Source organism: Siphateles boraxobius, unplaced genomic scaffold (genome assembly GCF_051911475.1).
Source record: "Siphateles boraxobius isolate OS27281-9 unplaced genomic scaffold, OSU_SipBor_1 9, whole genome shotgun sequence".
In the NCBI taxonomy this organism is placed as follows: Eukaryota; Metazoa; Chordata; class Actinopteri; order Cypriniformes; family Leuciscidae; genus Siphateles; species Siphateles boraxobius.
In genome coordinates this window covers 10646759-10663271 of record NW_027509219.1, presented here as the reverse complement: position 1 = coordinate 10663271, position 16513 = coordinate 10646759, and the positions used below count along the sequence as shown (strand labels likewise).

Sequence of the window (16513 nt, the reverse complement as noted above, 5' to 3'; positions counted from 1 at the left end):
ATTACATATAGGCTCTCTACGTACAGTAACATACTGCCATATTATCCAGAGTGAGTTATTTTTATTACAGGAACAGTCCCTCCAGAGGAATCAGGAGTAAGTGCTTTACTCACAAGCAGATTAGTGATGGGAACTCCGAGCACTTTCCTCTTCTTAAATTTCCCATTATGGGATTTTGGCCTTTGGGTTTACCAGCCCAGACATTTAACCACTAAAAAGCCTGCCAACCCTCAAAAAGCAAGATCAAAATTATTAATTATTGAACTTGAGCAACCATAATCACATAAACATAATTTAGCAAACACATTTATCCACAATTAATCCACATATGTCCGCCCGTACCATTAACGTACAAATCTTATATGTACAGTGCATAAAGAGGGTGTAAAAAGGTCACATAAGATTCAATTACAACCGCTTTTGTTTCATGAAATCTTGAGTAACTTTATAATGTAATAATCATAGACACTTAACATGAAATCCAGACTGCCAATCAGGCAACATTAAAGGTCAAGTGATACTTGGATTGTCATTAACATTACGGTTTGAGTCAATTAATGTTTTGAGTAAAAGCAGAGTCTGTAATGCATAACACCTCCTAGGCAGATCTTACACTGGCATCGGCCCAGAAACGTAATAGAAAGTCACGTTAATCCAAGACGCTAATGCTAGTTCTAACAAATATCCCCTCAGGCTGGGGAGAATGGAGGGAAAATCAAAAGGCTTAGCATGAATTTTCCCCCTTGAGCTAAAGCAAGTCAGCATTAAACATCAATGAAGATTTCTGTTTCTCAGCACTCTGCTTACAGAGGTTCATCCCCAAGAAAATAGAAGCAGGACAGAAGGAAAGATATGTGTGTGGGCATGTGAATATTTGTGTCTCTGACTGTGTGTGAGTGTGTGTTTCTAAGTAGGTCGGCACAGGACAAGTTTCTGTTCTCGGTAATGGCGTACGCTAATGGAGACGGGCAGATTGACTTTAGGGACAAAGATGTGGACTTACAAGGTCATTTCCCTTTAGTGTCTGCATGTGACTTGGATTAGTATTGCTCTGTGTACACAGACATTATCTTTACTTATTGATTCAAGAAACTTCCAGTTTAGACTCAACAGCTGGTACGGTTTTAATAGAGAACATATTTAGCAAATTAAAAACTGTAATACATGTAGGTGCATGTGTTCAGATCCACAGTGTTAGTCATGAATATTTATGTATTGGATGAGATGGACCAGATGGTTGAGGAAAAGCACTAAAATACTGTTTAAAAGTATCCCATGATGCACCTCATGAAGAGCTCGAATTATTTGTTGCCACGACTTACTAATACGCTAGCATGTTTTACTAATTTGTTCCCTCGTTTTAATTATTTGTTCCCTTGTTTTACTAAAGCATGGCCACGTTGTAATAATTAATTCCCTTGTTTTAGTTAAATCAAAATGAGGGAACAAATTAATAAGTCGGAACGAATTCTTAATTTGTGGTCATGATTTAACTAAAACGAGTAAACAGATTAGTAAATCGTGGCCACGAATTATATATTTTTGTTTGCATGTCATGTGCATATATTACACATTATTATTACACACACCTCTCTGTATATTACACATTAAAACAAATATTTTTTCGATGTTGCAAATAAAACAAAGATTATTGGAGAATGTTTTAAAAGAAAATACACAAATTTTTCTGAATTTTTAAATCTACATTGATAATCTGACTGCGAGCTGCGTCAGGTTTCTGTAGCTGACATTCAGTGTGATTTTCTGAGAGGATCCGCAGCAGCAACAGAATCAGACTTATATTAATGATGGATGCCTTTAAAACCCAGCCTGGAAAGAGTTTGACATTGAGTGAGAGAGAGAAACTTTTTTTCCTGCCATACTGATGAATAATTTCCCTCTATCTTTCTCTCGCAATCTTTCTCTCTGTCCCATTTGAATCCCTGCCACTTTACTCTTTCCACCCTCCATCCATCATCTCTGCTATCTCTATCCAGAGAGAGAAATCTCCACATCTGCTTTATCTGCTTCCCCCTAGATAATCCATCTTTATTCTTGTCTGTGTGTTTTTCTGCAAGTCTTTGCTAACTATCATTGTACTCATAGGGGATGATTAGTTAAATAATGCAATATGATTTTAGTTCTGTTCAATTTTTAACATATTTGATAACGGCAAAACTGATAAAAGAGCTGGACAGGCAAGAAATTTACACAGCAATACAACAGGTATTACACAAAACAAGACAGTAACAAAATTACAGACAAATTTAATTAAAGATAATAATAAATTATACAAACAATCCCTACACTATCAACAGTGCCAGAACTGGTAACCCTAACTCATAAGCCATTGTACAGAGATACGCCTTGATAAAATATTTAAAAAACCACTCAGAAGAGGAAGATTTTAGGTACATCCTAAATCCAGGTAAATCCATGATCCCCCTTAACTTTTAAGCACATCTGTCCAGACAGCAACAGAGTATTAGATGATCTTAAGTACCTATTGGTCTGAAAGTAAAAGAGATAAGTAATGTGGTGCCAAACCATTCAAGGACTTTGGAGCTAAAAACAGGTGTAATACTTTCCCTCTTTCTAGTGCCAATTAAATGTCTGGCTGTTGCATTTTGGACCAACTGGAGATGGGATAGACAAGATTGAGAGACCCCTAAATACAGTGTTTGGCATGGTAATGGTTTTGAATGGATTTAAAATGTCGATATATTTGGTCTTAATGGAATAAATCTGCTACGCTGCTGCTGTTGTAGTACAGGACCTGTTACTGCCAATACATACACGACATACTGCTGTGAGCAAATAAGACTTACTGCTGCTGAACAATATAGCGTACATGAACAACCCTTGTCTATACAGGTGGAGCTGGGGAAGGTGGAGGGTGTCTGAAAGCATGCTGCACTGCTAAGGCTAATGCTAACCAAGTATTTGATGTTTGAGCACGCAAGCTCATTGGCTAGTGATATAGCAGGAACCAATCAGCTGTTCCCTAATGATGTGATTAGAATCAGGTTGAGTTGAGTACCTATTTGCCTGCGTCATCTAGAGTTTCATGACGGACTTTGTATTGAGTTGCAATAGTCCAATCTCAATTAAATAAATGCTTGAATAATAGTTTTTAAGTAATTGAATTGGAGGAAAGGTTGGCAATCATCCTAGGCTGAGAAAAATGCTGATTTGAGAGCTGAATTGATCTGTTATCAAATTTGAGTGTGGGGTCAAAAATTACCCGATAAAAATTAAGGATTTTGGAGTCGTTCAGTTGATGAAAATTTTCCACCATCCAGCTTTTAACATCACAACATACTTTTTTTCCCCTGAATATCTTCAGTTTCTGCTTGTTCATTTCTCTTTCTTCTGTCTGTCTCATTCATACACTGCTTTGGCCAACTAAATTACAGCCTATCAGATGGATAATTGAAGACTTCAGATGCAAAAACCTCTAAGTCCATCCGACATTTATCTTTTAAATTAGCATTTTTATGTTTTTAATTTAACTCTTATCAGTGGCATTTTAGAAAAATAAGACATTTCAATAACTGACAAATAACCTTTTCATTGCCATGAAAGTGAAATGACTGAACCTAAACATAGGACCCTTAAACAAATGCTTATTTAAAAGAAAAATGTCAGACAGACTTCAATTATTGATTCTCTCTGATAAGTGCCAGTAAGAAACGTCCCGGGTTACGTATGTAACCCTAGTTCCCCGAAGGGACGGACGCTGCGTGAAATCGCAGTGGGAACGCCCTCAGCGTGACGCGTCTGAAGCATGAATGAAATCAGTCAATGGAGAGAATGAGCGTACGGCGAGTGACGTCATCGACCAGGAAGCTATAAATATCCCCTGAGTACACAACACGCCAGCTTAAAAGTTACTGAAGCAGCGACCCAAGGGGATGCCGAGAGTATGGCAGGACACGCAGCGTCCGTCCCTTCGGGGAACTACGGTTACATACGTAACCCGGGACGTTCCCCTTCAGGGACTACCGCTGCGTGAAATCGCAGTGGGAACGCAATACCCACATCCCCATACGACCAAATCCCCGTCGTGTGTCATTAGGAGACACAAACCGACGAGAGAACCTGAGCCCCGGATTGGAGCTAAGATCGAGGGAATAAAATCTAACGAAAGTGTGCGGTGAGGACCAGCCTGCCGCATCACAAACGTCCTGAAGAGAAGCTCCTGAAAGAAGAGCTGTAGAAGCAGCCATACTCCGGGTGGAATGAGCCCTTACAGCCAAAGTGAAGGCTGATGGGCCGAACCATAAGCAAGTGGGATGGCCTCGACCACCCACTTGCTCATCCTTTTTCTAGATGCAGGACACCCTTTCTTAGGTGACCCAAACAGACGAACATTTGTTCCGATCTCCTCCACAGGGCAGCTCTGTGGACGTAAGCATCAAAACCCAAACTGGGCACAGCAAATTAATTTTCTCCTGGTCTGACGTCAGAAAAGGCGGAGGACAGAAAACCTGCAGAACTATAGGTCTAACTGAAACAGTTGGAACCTTAGGAACATAACCTGGTCTCGGAAAGAGAAAGGCCTTAACCAACCAGGAGCAAATTCCAGGCACGAGGGAGCCACCGAAAGTGCTTGAATATCTCCAATTCTTTTTAGAGATGAGAAAGCGAGAAGAAGGATAGTCTTTAGAGTAAGAAACTTTTCCGAAACTTCCTCGATGGGCTCGAAAGGAGCAAGGGAGAGACCTTCTAAGATGACGGCCAGATCCCAAGCTGGTACCCTTGTGCGAACTGCAGGCCTCAGCCTCAAGGTGACACGAAGGAAGCGAGACATAAGCGGGTGTTTCCCGAGGGAACCTCCACTTGAAGGGTTGTGGTAAGCAGCTAAGGCCGCCACATACACCTACAGTGTGGAGTGGGATAACCCTGTGGAGAGACGGTCCTGCAGGAAATCCAGGACTGTACCAACCGGGCAGTTAACTGGGTCCTGCTGGCGCTCTCCACACCAAGAGGTGAAAAGTTTCCACCTCGCGGCATATAACTTCCTCGTGGAGGGAGCTCTGGATCGGAGGATGGTCTCAACGACCTCAGCCGAGAGACCAGAATCTATGAGCTGGGCCCCCTCAGAGGCCAAGCCCACAGCCTCCATAGCTCTAGACGGGGGTGAAAGATCGACCCACTCGCCTGAGAGAGCAGATCTCTCCTGGTCGGTATCTCTAGGGGAGAGCCGTTGAGGAGAGACACTAGGTCCGCAAACCATACCCGGGCCGACCAGAACGGGGCTATTAGCAGGAGACTGAGCCCGTCCCGGCGAACCCTCTCCAGAACTCCTGGGAGCAGAGCGATCGGGGGAAAAGCGTACAAGCGTGACCTCGGCCACGGATGTACCATCGCATCCAACCCCAGCGGGGCTGGATGGCTGAGAGAGAACCACAGCGGGCAGTGTGATGTTTCTCGAGAAGCAAATAGGTCTACCTCGGCAAGACCGAAATGTTTCCATAGGAGTTCCACCACCTCGGGGTGAAGACTCCATTCCCCGGGCCTCGGCCCCTGTCTTAACAGGATGTCTGCCCCCTGATTTAAATACCCCGGGAGATAAAAGCTCTCAGAGAAAGAATTTTCCCCTGGGCCCATAGAAGGATCTGACGTGCCAGTTTGTAAAGCGGGCGAGAACGCAAACCCCCCTGATGGTTGATATAAGAAACCACCGATGTGTTGTCTGTCTGGACAAGAACATGGTGGCCCCTTAGGTCTGGGAGGAAGTGTTTCAGAGCCTGAAACACCGCCAACATCTCTAGGCAGTTTAAGTGCCACAGACGATGATGGTCCTCCCACAGACCCTGAGCCCACCCGTGAGAGAGGCATCTGTCATTAGCATAACGCGACGACAAGGAGCTCCTAACACAGGGCCTTGGGACAGAAACCGAGGATCTTTCCACATGATCAGGGCGTGATGACACCGTCGCAAACTCACGATCATGCGAAGCGGATTTCCCCTCGGGGAGAATCCCTTGGTCCTGAGCCACCACTGTAACAGTCTCATGTGCAAGAGGCCAAGAGGTATCACGTTGGACGCAGCTGCCATGAGACCTAGCAGTCTCTGGAACTGTTTTACAGTGGATGACTGGCCTAGCTTGACCTGATCTACTGCAGCGAGAATCAAAGCAATACGAGCAGGTGACAATCGTGCCTGCATCGTCGTTGAATCCCACACTACACCTAGAAAAGTGGTTCTCTGTAATGGAGAAAGAACACTCTTTTTGGCGTTGAGCCTCAGCCCCAGTCACTTGATATGAGCAAGAACGACATCTCGGTGCCGAACCGCCTGTTGTTCCGATTGAGCTAGAATCAAGCAATCGTCTATATAGTACAGAAAGCGGATGCCCTGTAACCTCAGCGGGGCTATAGCAGCATCCGTACACTTCGTGAATGTTCGGGGTGACAGTGCTAGGCCGAACGGAAGAACCCGATATTGGTACGCTTCGCCCCCGAAAGCGAACCTCAGGAACTTCCTGTGTTGAGGGAGGATAGATACATGGAAGTAAACGTCCTTTAGATCTATCATGACAAACCAGTCCTCGGATCTGATTTGAACATCCCCAGTGACAGACACAGCGCCCTGTAACGTACTGGCAGGGAACAGCTGGTCTGGGCACTCCACAACCCTCCTCGGAGGGGGCGAGCGTCCCTCGGGAAATCGCTCGCCGAGTCTCTCTACGCCCTGTGAAGGCAGGGTTAGTAGAGCAGACCACTGAGGGCATCGGAAAAGACAGGGCACCGTGTTCTTGTGCAGTGAACTCAGGTCTTTCACGATAGGGACCACCCTCAGAACCCTGAAGTTCAGCACGTCAGGATTTTTTTTTTTTTTCCGATGAAGTAGTATCCTAACTCCCTGCTGGGTGGGGGACCCATTCCGCCAGGAACTCTACTAAGGGAACCAGCCTCTCGAGGCTGGCCTCCGGATGAACATCCCGAGTGACCCTCCTTAGAGGCGGCGAGCGTCCCTCGGGAAAGCACTCGCCAGACCCTTCTACGCCCTGTTTCGGCAGGGTTAGTAGGACGGGCCCCTGAGGGCGCCAGGAGAGACAGGGCACCCTTAAGGGAGGTGAACGCAAGTCTCTCTCGGCGGGGACCCCCCTCAGATTTCCTTTGAGCAGGTCGGCCTGAAAAGCCTGCATAAAATTCATCGTATGCAAACATGCAGCCGCCTGCCGAGCCACCGAGTAAGCCTTCCCCACCAGCACAAAGGTATATATATTTATTTATTTATTTATTTATTTATTTTTTGGTGGAAGAGCCGGTGCTTTAAGTGAAGACGATGAAGCAGGAGAGAGATAGCTCGCAAGCGTCTCCTCCGCCTACAGTATCGTCACATAACCAGCAGATTTAGCACCAACAATGTTACCATAAGCATTGGACTGATTTGTGTAAATTCTGCTTGAAACCGGTCTAACCCAGGTCTTTGAAAACTCAGCATGAAGATCTGGGAAGAACGGTAAGCACCGGCTAGAAGGTTGAGGTCGTGCAGACAGAAATCTATCATCTAGATTGCTTTTAATTCTAGAAACCTGTCTATCAGCTGGCCACTCGATACTGTTATTTTATTATTATTTTTATTTTTTTTAGCTTTTCAACAGCCCGAGATAATACATCCATCAAACCTTCTTCATTTGCAGTATAATGTGATAAACTAGTTTTCTCTGATAATAAACTTTCGACATCCAGCTCCTCAGAACTGGAAAATCTCAATTCAACATCATCATGTGCCTCCACCCGGGCAGAAGTAACCGCCGCAGCGCGTGCTTCCAGAGCCGGGTGAGAGGCACTAGATCTCGTCGGAGATAGCTGAGATAGGGCGGAGCCCGTCTCAACGTCGCCAGCGAGATCCATCTGCGAGCCCCAAGACAAGCGCCGCCGCTCTGCCTCAACAGAAGCGGGACCCGAGCCTCGGGGAGCTCGCAGCAAATCACTCTCCTCGAAGAGCGATCGCCGCGAGCGCAGAGTTCTCAAGGGAAAACGCTCGCAATGCTGACAATCGACTCCCTCGAGAGCCGACTGGGCATTGCTGCACTCCCAAACAAGCCACACTTAGCTCGTGTGAATCCCCACCCGTGATGTGCCGAGTACAGGGGGGAACACACTTCTTATACTGCTCGCTCATATTGGTTTTTTTATATAAAATATATATAGTGAAAACTCCTGACAAAACAGACAAACACAATCGACAGATTCAGACACACACAGAGCTGCTGAAGTAACTAAAAGCTGGCGTGTTGTGTACTCAGGGGATATTTATAGCTTCCTGGTCGATGACGTCACTCGCCGTACGCTCATTCTCTCCATTGACTGATTTCATTCATGCTTCAGACGCGTCACGCTGAGGGCGTTCCCACTGCGATTTCACGCAGCGGTAGTCTCTGAAGGGGAACTACTAAGCAGTGCCATAGCAACCATATAGAACTCCTGCTTAAAACACAATAGCAACAAATAACAATGCTCTACACCTAAACACCCTGATATTGTGCTGTCAGGTTTTGCAGAGGCAAGCATTACTCTTAATGTTAAATGAACATTTCTCTCTTTCCTCTGCAGCAGCGTCTCTGCTGCCTCACAGGTTTGTGACGGTCCGCAGAGGCAGCCCGGCGGCTCGCAGTGGTCAGATCAGGCCCGGGGATCGTCTGGAAGCTGTGGATGGGAGATCTGTGGTGAATTTACCTCACAGAGAGCTGGCTCAGATCCTGAGGAGAGCTGGAAACACACTCCGCTTGACCATCGTACCCCGCGCCAGCGCTCGTAAGTTGATCACTTCATACACTTGGGCTTATCATTTTTATTTTATTAAATAGTGTCATTTATTTATTTATTTTTATCAGCCATAGATCATATTATAACAAAAACTTATCAATGGAGGACAAATAGGCAACAAGTATAATATATAAGTAGCATAAATGCCATATCATCTTCAATACTGTTTAAATGTATCCCAGGATGTATTGAGAAAGCTCAAATACGAGACAAATAAATATTTATTAATTGTTTGTTTGTTTGTTAATTTATTGTTTTTTACTTTTACTTTTTATTTTTCACACACACACACACACACACACACACACACACACACACACACACACACACACACACACACACACACACACACACACACACACACACACACACACACACACACACACACCTAATGGATTATAAGGAACACCATACTAATACTGTGTTTGATCCCCTTTCGCCTTCAGAATTGCCTTAATTCTAAGTGGCATTGATTCAACAAGGTGCTGAAAGCATTCTTTAGAAATGTTGACCCATATTGATAGGATAGCATCTTGCAGTTGATGGAGATTTGTGGGATGCACATCCAGGGCACGAAGCTCCCGTTCCACCACATCCCAAAGATGCTCTATTGGGTTGAGATCTGGTGACTGTGGGGGCCATTTTAGTACAGTGAACTCATTGTCATGTTCAAGAAACCAATCTGAAATGATTCGAGCTTTGTGACATGGTGCATTATCCTGCTGGAAGTAGCCATCAGAGGATGGGTACATGGTGGCCATAAAGGGATGGACTTGGTCAGAAACAATGCTCAGGTAGGCCGTGGCATTTAAACGATGCCCAATTGGCACTAAGGGTCAATAAAGTGTGCCAAGTAAACATCCCCCACACCATTACACCACCACCACCAGTCTGCACAGTGGTAAGAAGGCATGATGGATCCATGTTCTCATTCTGTTTACGCCAAATTCTGACTCTACCATCTGAATGTCTCAACAGAAATCGAGACTCATCAGACCTGGCAACATTTTTCCAGTCTTCAACTGTCCAATTTTAGTGAGCTCTTGCAAATTGTAGCCTCTTTTTCCTATTTGTAGTGGAGATGAGTGGTACCCGGTGGGGTCTTCTGCTGTTGTAGCCCATCCGCCTCAAGGTTGTGTGTGTTGTGGCTTCAAAAATGCTTTGCTGCATAACCTCAGTTGTAACCAGTGGTTATTTCAGTCAAAGTTGCTCTTCTATCAGCTTGCATCAGTCGGCCCATTCTCCTCTGACCTCTAGCATCAACAAGGCATTTTCGCCCACTTGACTGCCGCATACTGGATGTTTTTCCCTTTTCACACCATTCTTTGTAAACCCTAGAAATGGTTGTGCGTGAAAATCCCAGTAACTGAGCAGATTGTGAAATACTCAGACCGGCCCGTCTGGCACCAACAACCATGCCACGCTCAAAATTCGCTTAAATCACCTTTCTTTCCCATTCTGACATTCAGTTTGGAGTTCAGGAGATTGTCTTGACCAGGACCACACCCCTAAATGCATTGAAGCAACTGCCATGTGATTGGTTAATTAGATAATTGCATTAATGAGAAATTGAAAAGGTGTTCCTAATAATCCTTTAGGTGAGTATATATATATATATATATATATATATATATATAGAGAGAGAGAGAGAGATTGAGAGAGAGAGAGAGAGAGAGATTAGATAGATAGATAGATAGATAGATAGATAGATAGATAGATAGATAGATAGATAGATAGATAGATAGATAGATATTATTTAAATAAACATTGTAACATAATTGTATCCTAATACCTTTCTCCTGTCAGATGCCTCAGAGCGAGCAGATAATGACTCTGATTATAAGAACAGGAAATCTCACAAGTCAAAACCAAAGGTGAGCAAAACCTTTACCTTACAATGCATTTACATAAGCTTTGTGGCAAAAATGTACAAATAATAACTCCCTCTTTTTCATTTTTTTCCTGTAATTAAAACACAAAGCAGGACGCCACACGGTACTACAGTGTGGAACTGGAGAGGGGGTCCACTGGATTCGGCTTTAGTCTGAGAGGAGGAAGTGAATATAACATGGGCCTCTATGTGCTGGGACTGATGGAGGGAGGACCGGCCTCACGCAGCCACAAAATACAGGTGCAGATGTGTAGCTTTGATCTAAATAATTACTTTTGGGGATAACATTATGCAAAAATGCCTGAAAAAGTGTAAAGAGACTAAATAATGATAAAGGTTTCATTCTAAGTTTTATTTTGAGGTTAGGGTCTGTAGTAATTATAGTTTCCTTAAGAACAATGGAAGTCAAGAGGAAATCCTTATTTAGATGTATGTGAGCAGGTGTTTGTGTGTGTGTGTGTGTGTGTGTGTGTGTGTGTGTGTGTGTGTGTGTGTGTGTGTGTGTGTGTGTGTGTGTGTGTGTGTGTGTGTGTGTGATACAATATAAATTTTTAGCCATTTTGTAAAACACTACTATTTTATAATACTATTTTATAATTTAAATGGTAGGGCCATTTAAAAGATTGGGGTCGGTAAGATGTTTTAATAGTTTTTTTTTTTTTAAGAAGTCTCTTATATATTGTATTGTGAGTTATTATTACAATTTAAAATAACTGTTTGTTTTTTGGTTGAAATATATTTTAAAATCTAATTTATTCCTGTGACGACAAAGCTCAAATTTCAGCATCATTACTCCAGTCTTCAGTGTCACATGATTCTTCAGAAATGATATTAAAATTTTGATTTGATGCTCAAGAAACATTTCTTATTATTGTCAATGTTGAAAAAAGTTTACTGTCAGTCTGATCGCTTTGAAAAGCGCCTTAGCAAACACCACAAATTAGAAAATATTGTCATAATAATTTCCTAATTGTATTTAATTGCACTTATGTTGGTCCAAAAATAAATGCTCTTACTTTTATAAATGTTGATGTTTATTCACTGTAAAAATAATAATAATGTCTAAAACACAATTGTGGCTCATTTCTGTTGTAATTGTGTTTGCTGTAGGTGAGCGATCAGCTGGTGGAGATCAATGGAGACAGTACAACAGGAATGACTCACGGTCAGGCTGTGGAGCAGATCAGGACCGGAGGAACCAGGATACACCTCGTGTTCAAAAGAGGAAATGGATACGTCCCTGACTACGGTAAGACATCATGTCAGAAGTCAGCTGAACATCACCCGAATGTTATCATACATCATCTAAAACATGATGGTCATTGCTATTAGGATCATGTTGTCACCAGATAACAAATAATAACATAACATGATTATGTACAAATCAACAAGCCATGAGAGGCTGCATGTAACAGTGGTTTAACTGTGGTAAAGGGCCGTTGCTAGCGTAAAATCCCCTTAACCATGGTAAAATCACTACTTCAAAGACTTCTGTGGCTTCTTTGTTGCTTTTTCAAACAGCTAAAGCTAAATTATAAAATATACCAATGTTCAATAAATTATTTTGTGGATGTAGACTTGCATATAGAATGTGTAGAATTCAATAGGGCTTTTCACACTGTGCTTAACCCTGGGGTATCGTTGTTTTAAATCCTGCTTTTAAACCCGGGTAAAGGAATATTTCACACTTGTAATTTAGAAGCAGGGTTAGCACCGCTTTTTTTTCTCTGCATTGCGGTGCCAAACTTGTACAGTGTGAAACAATGTGGTGTTAGAATTGTACAGCCGATTGTAGGGCTCATATTCACACGCTTTGGACAGTCATTGAATCACCACATGTTGGATATAAACAGGGTATCAAGATAACCCAGGATTACATTTACCCGGAGTTTAGAATGACCCAGGGTTAACTGTTTCAAAAGTTAAAAGCTCATCAGTCAATAGTCTTTATACAACAGTCTTTGTTTTCTTATGAAAACCCCTGTATCTATTAGCTTACTAACAGCTGTTCTCTGATTTTTCCCCTTTTCTATTCTCCTTGGTTTCATTTTTTTTAAATAATTCATTCTATCCCCTTTCATTATTTGTGTCTTTTTAACAAATTATTTACACTCGCTTCTACTAATTTGCTTTTAATTTTGGGTCATCTCGTCTGATTTGCCCTTCATCGTTATTTTTATCTCATTGCTTTCTTTATATTTATTGCCTTTATTTCCTATCAACCATTTTTTTAATTTCACTCTCCTCCTCCCTTAACTCCTTGTTTTCATTCTTTCGGCTTTCCCTCTTTCTTTTCCTCCTCCTTTAGTGGAGCTCTCCAGTCTCTCTCTCTGTATGACCAACTCCAAGCTGGGCGAACCGTGTTTCTATGTGATTGGAAGGACAGAAAATACGCGGTTGGTAGCTGTTCCTGTTAGTCCTCCATTTTACTGTTTCTCTACATCTGTCTCATATTTCTCTGTTGTCTAAACGTCTTTGATCGTGTTTTCCGGTCTCCCTGTCATATGTTAATAATTAATACACCAAGAGTCACTGTGATGTCAACCTGTTTGTGATTCAGTTTGACAGAAGATGTAATGATTTAAAAACAGCTGTACTGTTTGTTTGTAATTCCAGATGAAGCTTATTAACCTGCAGTTTATTTATCTATATTATTTTAAGGTTGTAAGTAGATTTTTAAAAAATTGCAATTGATTGCATGATTTTTTTTAGTATCATATAGCTGTCAATCATTTTAAAATTCAATAATCAAATTAATTATATGCTTATAAACTAACCAAATGAACATAATTAAGATACATGGCATTATTCTGACAGCCAATTAAAGCATGCAAAACATGCATAGCATTTAGAGGGTTCTTCAAGCTTTACTTGCCTCAATGGGAGGAAAATTCCTCATTACAGAATTTATGGGTCAGGGAGCATGATTAAAATGTTGTTTTTTTCATTCCCAGTGCATTCAGCTCCTTGTTTAATGAGAGAAAACAAAATATGTTACAAAGATGTCTTTTGACTCTGCAGAAGCCCTTCATTGGTTCTCTCATTACCATTTCAACCATCAATGGTGTGTTGTGCTTTATACTTTTTTTTTTTTAATGATAATTCAGTTCTGCCACACAAAGACTGCAAATGGCTTCACTATTGTTAAATCATCTAATTTGGAACAGTCATTAAAATTTATTTAGCTCTTATATATTCTATTAGCCAGTTATATTAGACATTTTGGTTATGAAATTGTCCTGCTAAAATTCGGACTATTCCAAGTGTTGAGAAAGTGAAGGGTTATAAAAACATTGTTTTTTCTTTATTTTATTCTTTATTGTTCTTAAAATGTTTTTATTGTTCTTATTGTTATACATATAAAAAAATTCTTTATTTGCATTGGTAATTCCGTCAACCTTCAACATCCATGGAATCTGTCCATTGCGGAAAAGTTTATTTTTCTTTCTTTTTTTAAGTTGTTCTTCACACTAAAGGTGTGGTAAAAGGTTGAAAGCTTCCTTGTGTCCTTTGGAATCTGTATTTTTTAAGAATGATGTTAACTTTGGCAATTATTTTATTTGATTTTATTGTAATTATAAACATGATTTAGGTTTTGTTGTATTATTTAATAGTAAAGTTATGTCATGGAATAATAGAGTTATTGCATATAATTAAGTGGATCGTTATTAGCATATCAAACAGACTCTTTTGCATATCAAAAGCTTCTTAGCTTTTAGTTTTAATGAGTCGGCCGCAGCTTAAAAGTGAAGCACACGGCACATTCAGAATGACCTCAAGGTCCTCCCTGAAGAGGGTGACAAAAGACCCGAGTGAAACACGTGAAGTGCTCTGGAACATTCATTGTGATTGGTTTTCATAACTGTCTAAACCGTAATTCACTTTCCATTTTACTTGAACAAGAGTTACTGAAATATTTCCCCACACAAATATCTTGCCTGCAACAGAAGCACTGAACTCTTTTCAACAGTGTTTGTTGCATTCATGTAATAATGTTACATAATCAGCTGAGTAAATCCTCACAATGTTAATTTTTCCTCTTTTCCCTCCACCATTACGTCTCACTCTCAGACCCTGATGACGTCACAGCCGTCTCCTCCTCACCCCAGGCCCTGCAGTCGGGTTTGGCTTCAGTGACCCGTCGCCGTGCTCAACGGGATGCCAAATCCAGCGTTCAAAAAGCAGGGAAGACCAACCGAGGGCGGAGAGTACAAAGGGAAGGTGACGGAGGAGACCGCGGAAGCCCTGACAGTCTCGAGGGCGGGGGGCGAAGGTCGAGAGACAAAAGGTCACAGAGCTTGCCTAGAAACACACATAGAGGGCATAGTGAAGAACACTTGGAGGGAAGTTTTGAAAGAAATGGGAGAAAGAAGGAAAAGGGTAACGAGAGAAGGGAGGACAGGTCAGGACGGAGCAAGAGCGAAGAGAGGGTGAGACGGGTGGAGAGAACGAGGGAAGGAGACGAGAGCAAGAACAAACAAACCATCAATAACCAGAGACTTCCTGAGCCCAAACTGCAGTGGGAGGAAGATGAGGAGGACGACGAGTGGGAGAGAGAGAGAGAACGGAAGGGGAAGAGAGAGAGAGAAAGGGTGAAAGACAAAGAATGGGAGGAGGAGGAGGAGAGGAAATCCGAGAGCAACAGGGAATGGGAAAGAGAAAAGGAGAGAATGGTGGATAAGGAAGCGCTTGAGTGGGAGCTGAACAAAAAAACTGAACTAGAGATTCCAGGCGAATTGAACGGAGAGCGAAAAATTAGTTTTCATAAGCGCCTGCGTTATTTGGGCGTCCGTGTGCTACCTTCAGACATTCAGGCCCGCACACCTCGACCCTTACCTGGCGTCTCATCAGAAGGGCCAGCAGGTGATGCTGATTTCAATCGAACCCCGTTCTCTTTCCTCACGTCTGCGCCGTCCGACTACGCAGAGTCAGAGTCAGGAGCCAGTGTGTCTGAGTGTAGCGTGTCTGCGGCCAGTATCTCTGGTCTCTCTGTGTATCTGAATAACTCAAAAACCGCACAAAGGGCCCCGGGCCCCCCACTTCCAGGCCCCTGGCTAAAACCCAACTCAAAGAGAATCATTAGAGACGCTGAGAGGATACGAATGGTAGGGAAAGGTAGAGGAACTGAAACATGATTTATGATCTCTTTTACTGTTGCTCATTCTTATGTTTAAAGTCGCAATGAAACGGAAGTGATTTTTTTTACTTCTGTTTTGTGACGTACATCTGAGTGAAAAAAAACAAAATCAAATGAAGGGCGGAGACTTGGTTCTCCAATTTTTGGAGGCAGATCTGAATGCAAGCTTGCAGTCGATTATAAGAGGTTTAAGTAAACTAAATGATTGAGGAAATCCATACGTTACATGAGAGAAGTCTATCGTTTCACCAAAAGAGCTTTTTAATTAAAATAATTAATTAAGACATTTTAATAAAAATAAAAAAACGAGGTGTAAAAATTTTAAAACAATAAACATGCATGGATGAATGGTTCGCAATGAAATTTAGTAGAGCTGTTCTGTTCCTTTTCAAAGTAATAGAAAATCTCTTTCGATCTGGCCATTAAGCAGTTTACATATATTTAAATGTATTCATTTAGCAGGTGCTTTTATCCAAGGTAATTTGTGCCATGCAGCAATATTCGTCGTACACAAAAGCATGTTGCCAAATTTAAAAGATAAGGACGTTTTTGAGCATCTTAGTAACCACCTAGCAACCGTCTACTACAACCTAGCATCATGGTGACGAGTTTTGCCCAGGCAAATACCACTTACAGGAAATTATCAATTGAATTTTTTTTTTTCTCTGCTCGTTTAAGCAATTTTTGAACACTCCCACTCC

At 42.1% G+C, this 16513-nt stretch overlaps 1 protein-coding gene across 8 annotated transcripts in view; it reads left to right on the top strand.

The window, feature by feature from the left end:
• magixb (MAGI family member, X-linked b) overlaps positions 1 to 16296 on the top strand; it is a 102061-nt gene extending 85765 nt beyond the window's left edge. For 5 of the 8 annotated variants that reach the window (XM_077224353.1, XM_077224351.1, XM_077224354.1 and 2 more), the window contains 5 exons: positions 8572 to 8772; positions 10591 to 10658; positions 10766 to 10915; positions 11786 to 11924; positions 14747 to 16296. In XM_077224353.1, the coding sequence (XP_077080468.1) occupies positions 8572 to 8772; positions 10591 to 10658; positions 10766 to 10915; positions 11786 to 11924; positions 14747 to 15810 (1622 nt within the window). In that variant the 3' untranslated portion in view covers positions 15811 to 16296. The remainder of the gene's footprint in view (positions 1 to 8571; positions 8773 to 10590; positions 10659 to 10765; positions 10916 to 11785; positions 11925 to 14746) is intronic. The other 3 variants (XM_077224352.1, XM_077224355.1, XM_077224349.1) reach the window with 1 other exon arrangement.
• Positions 16297 to 16513: the final 217 nt, after the last annotated feature.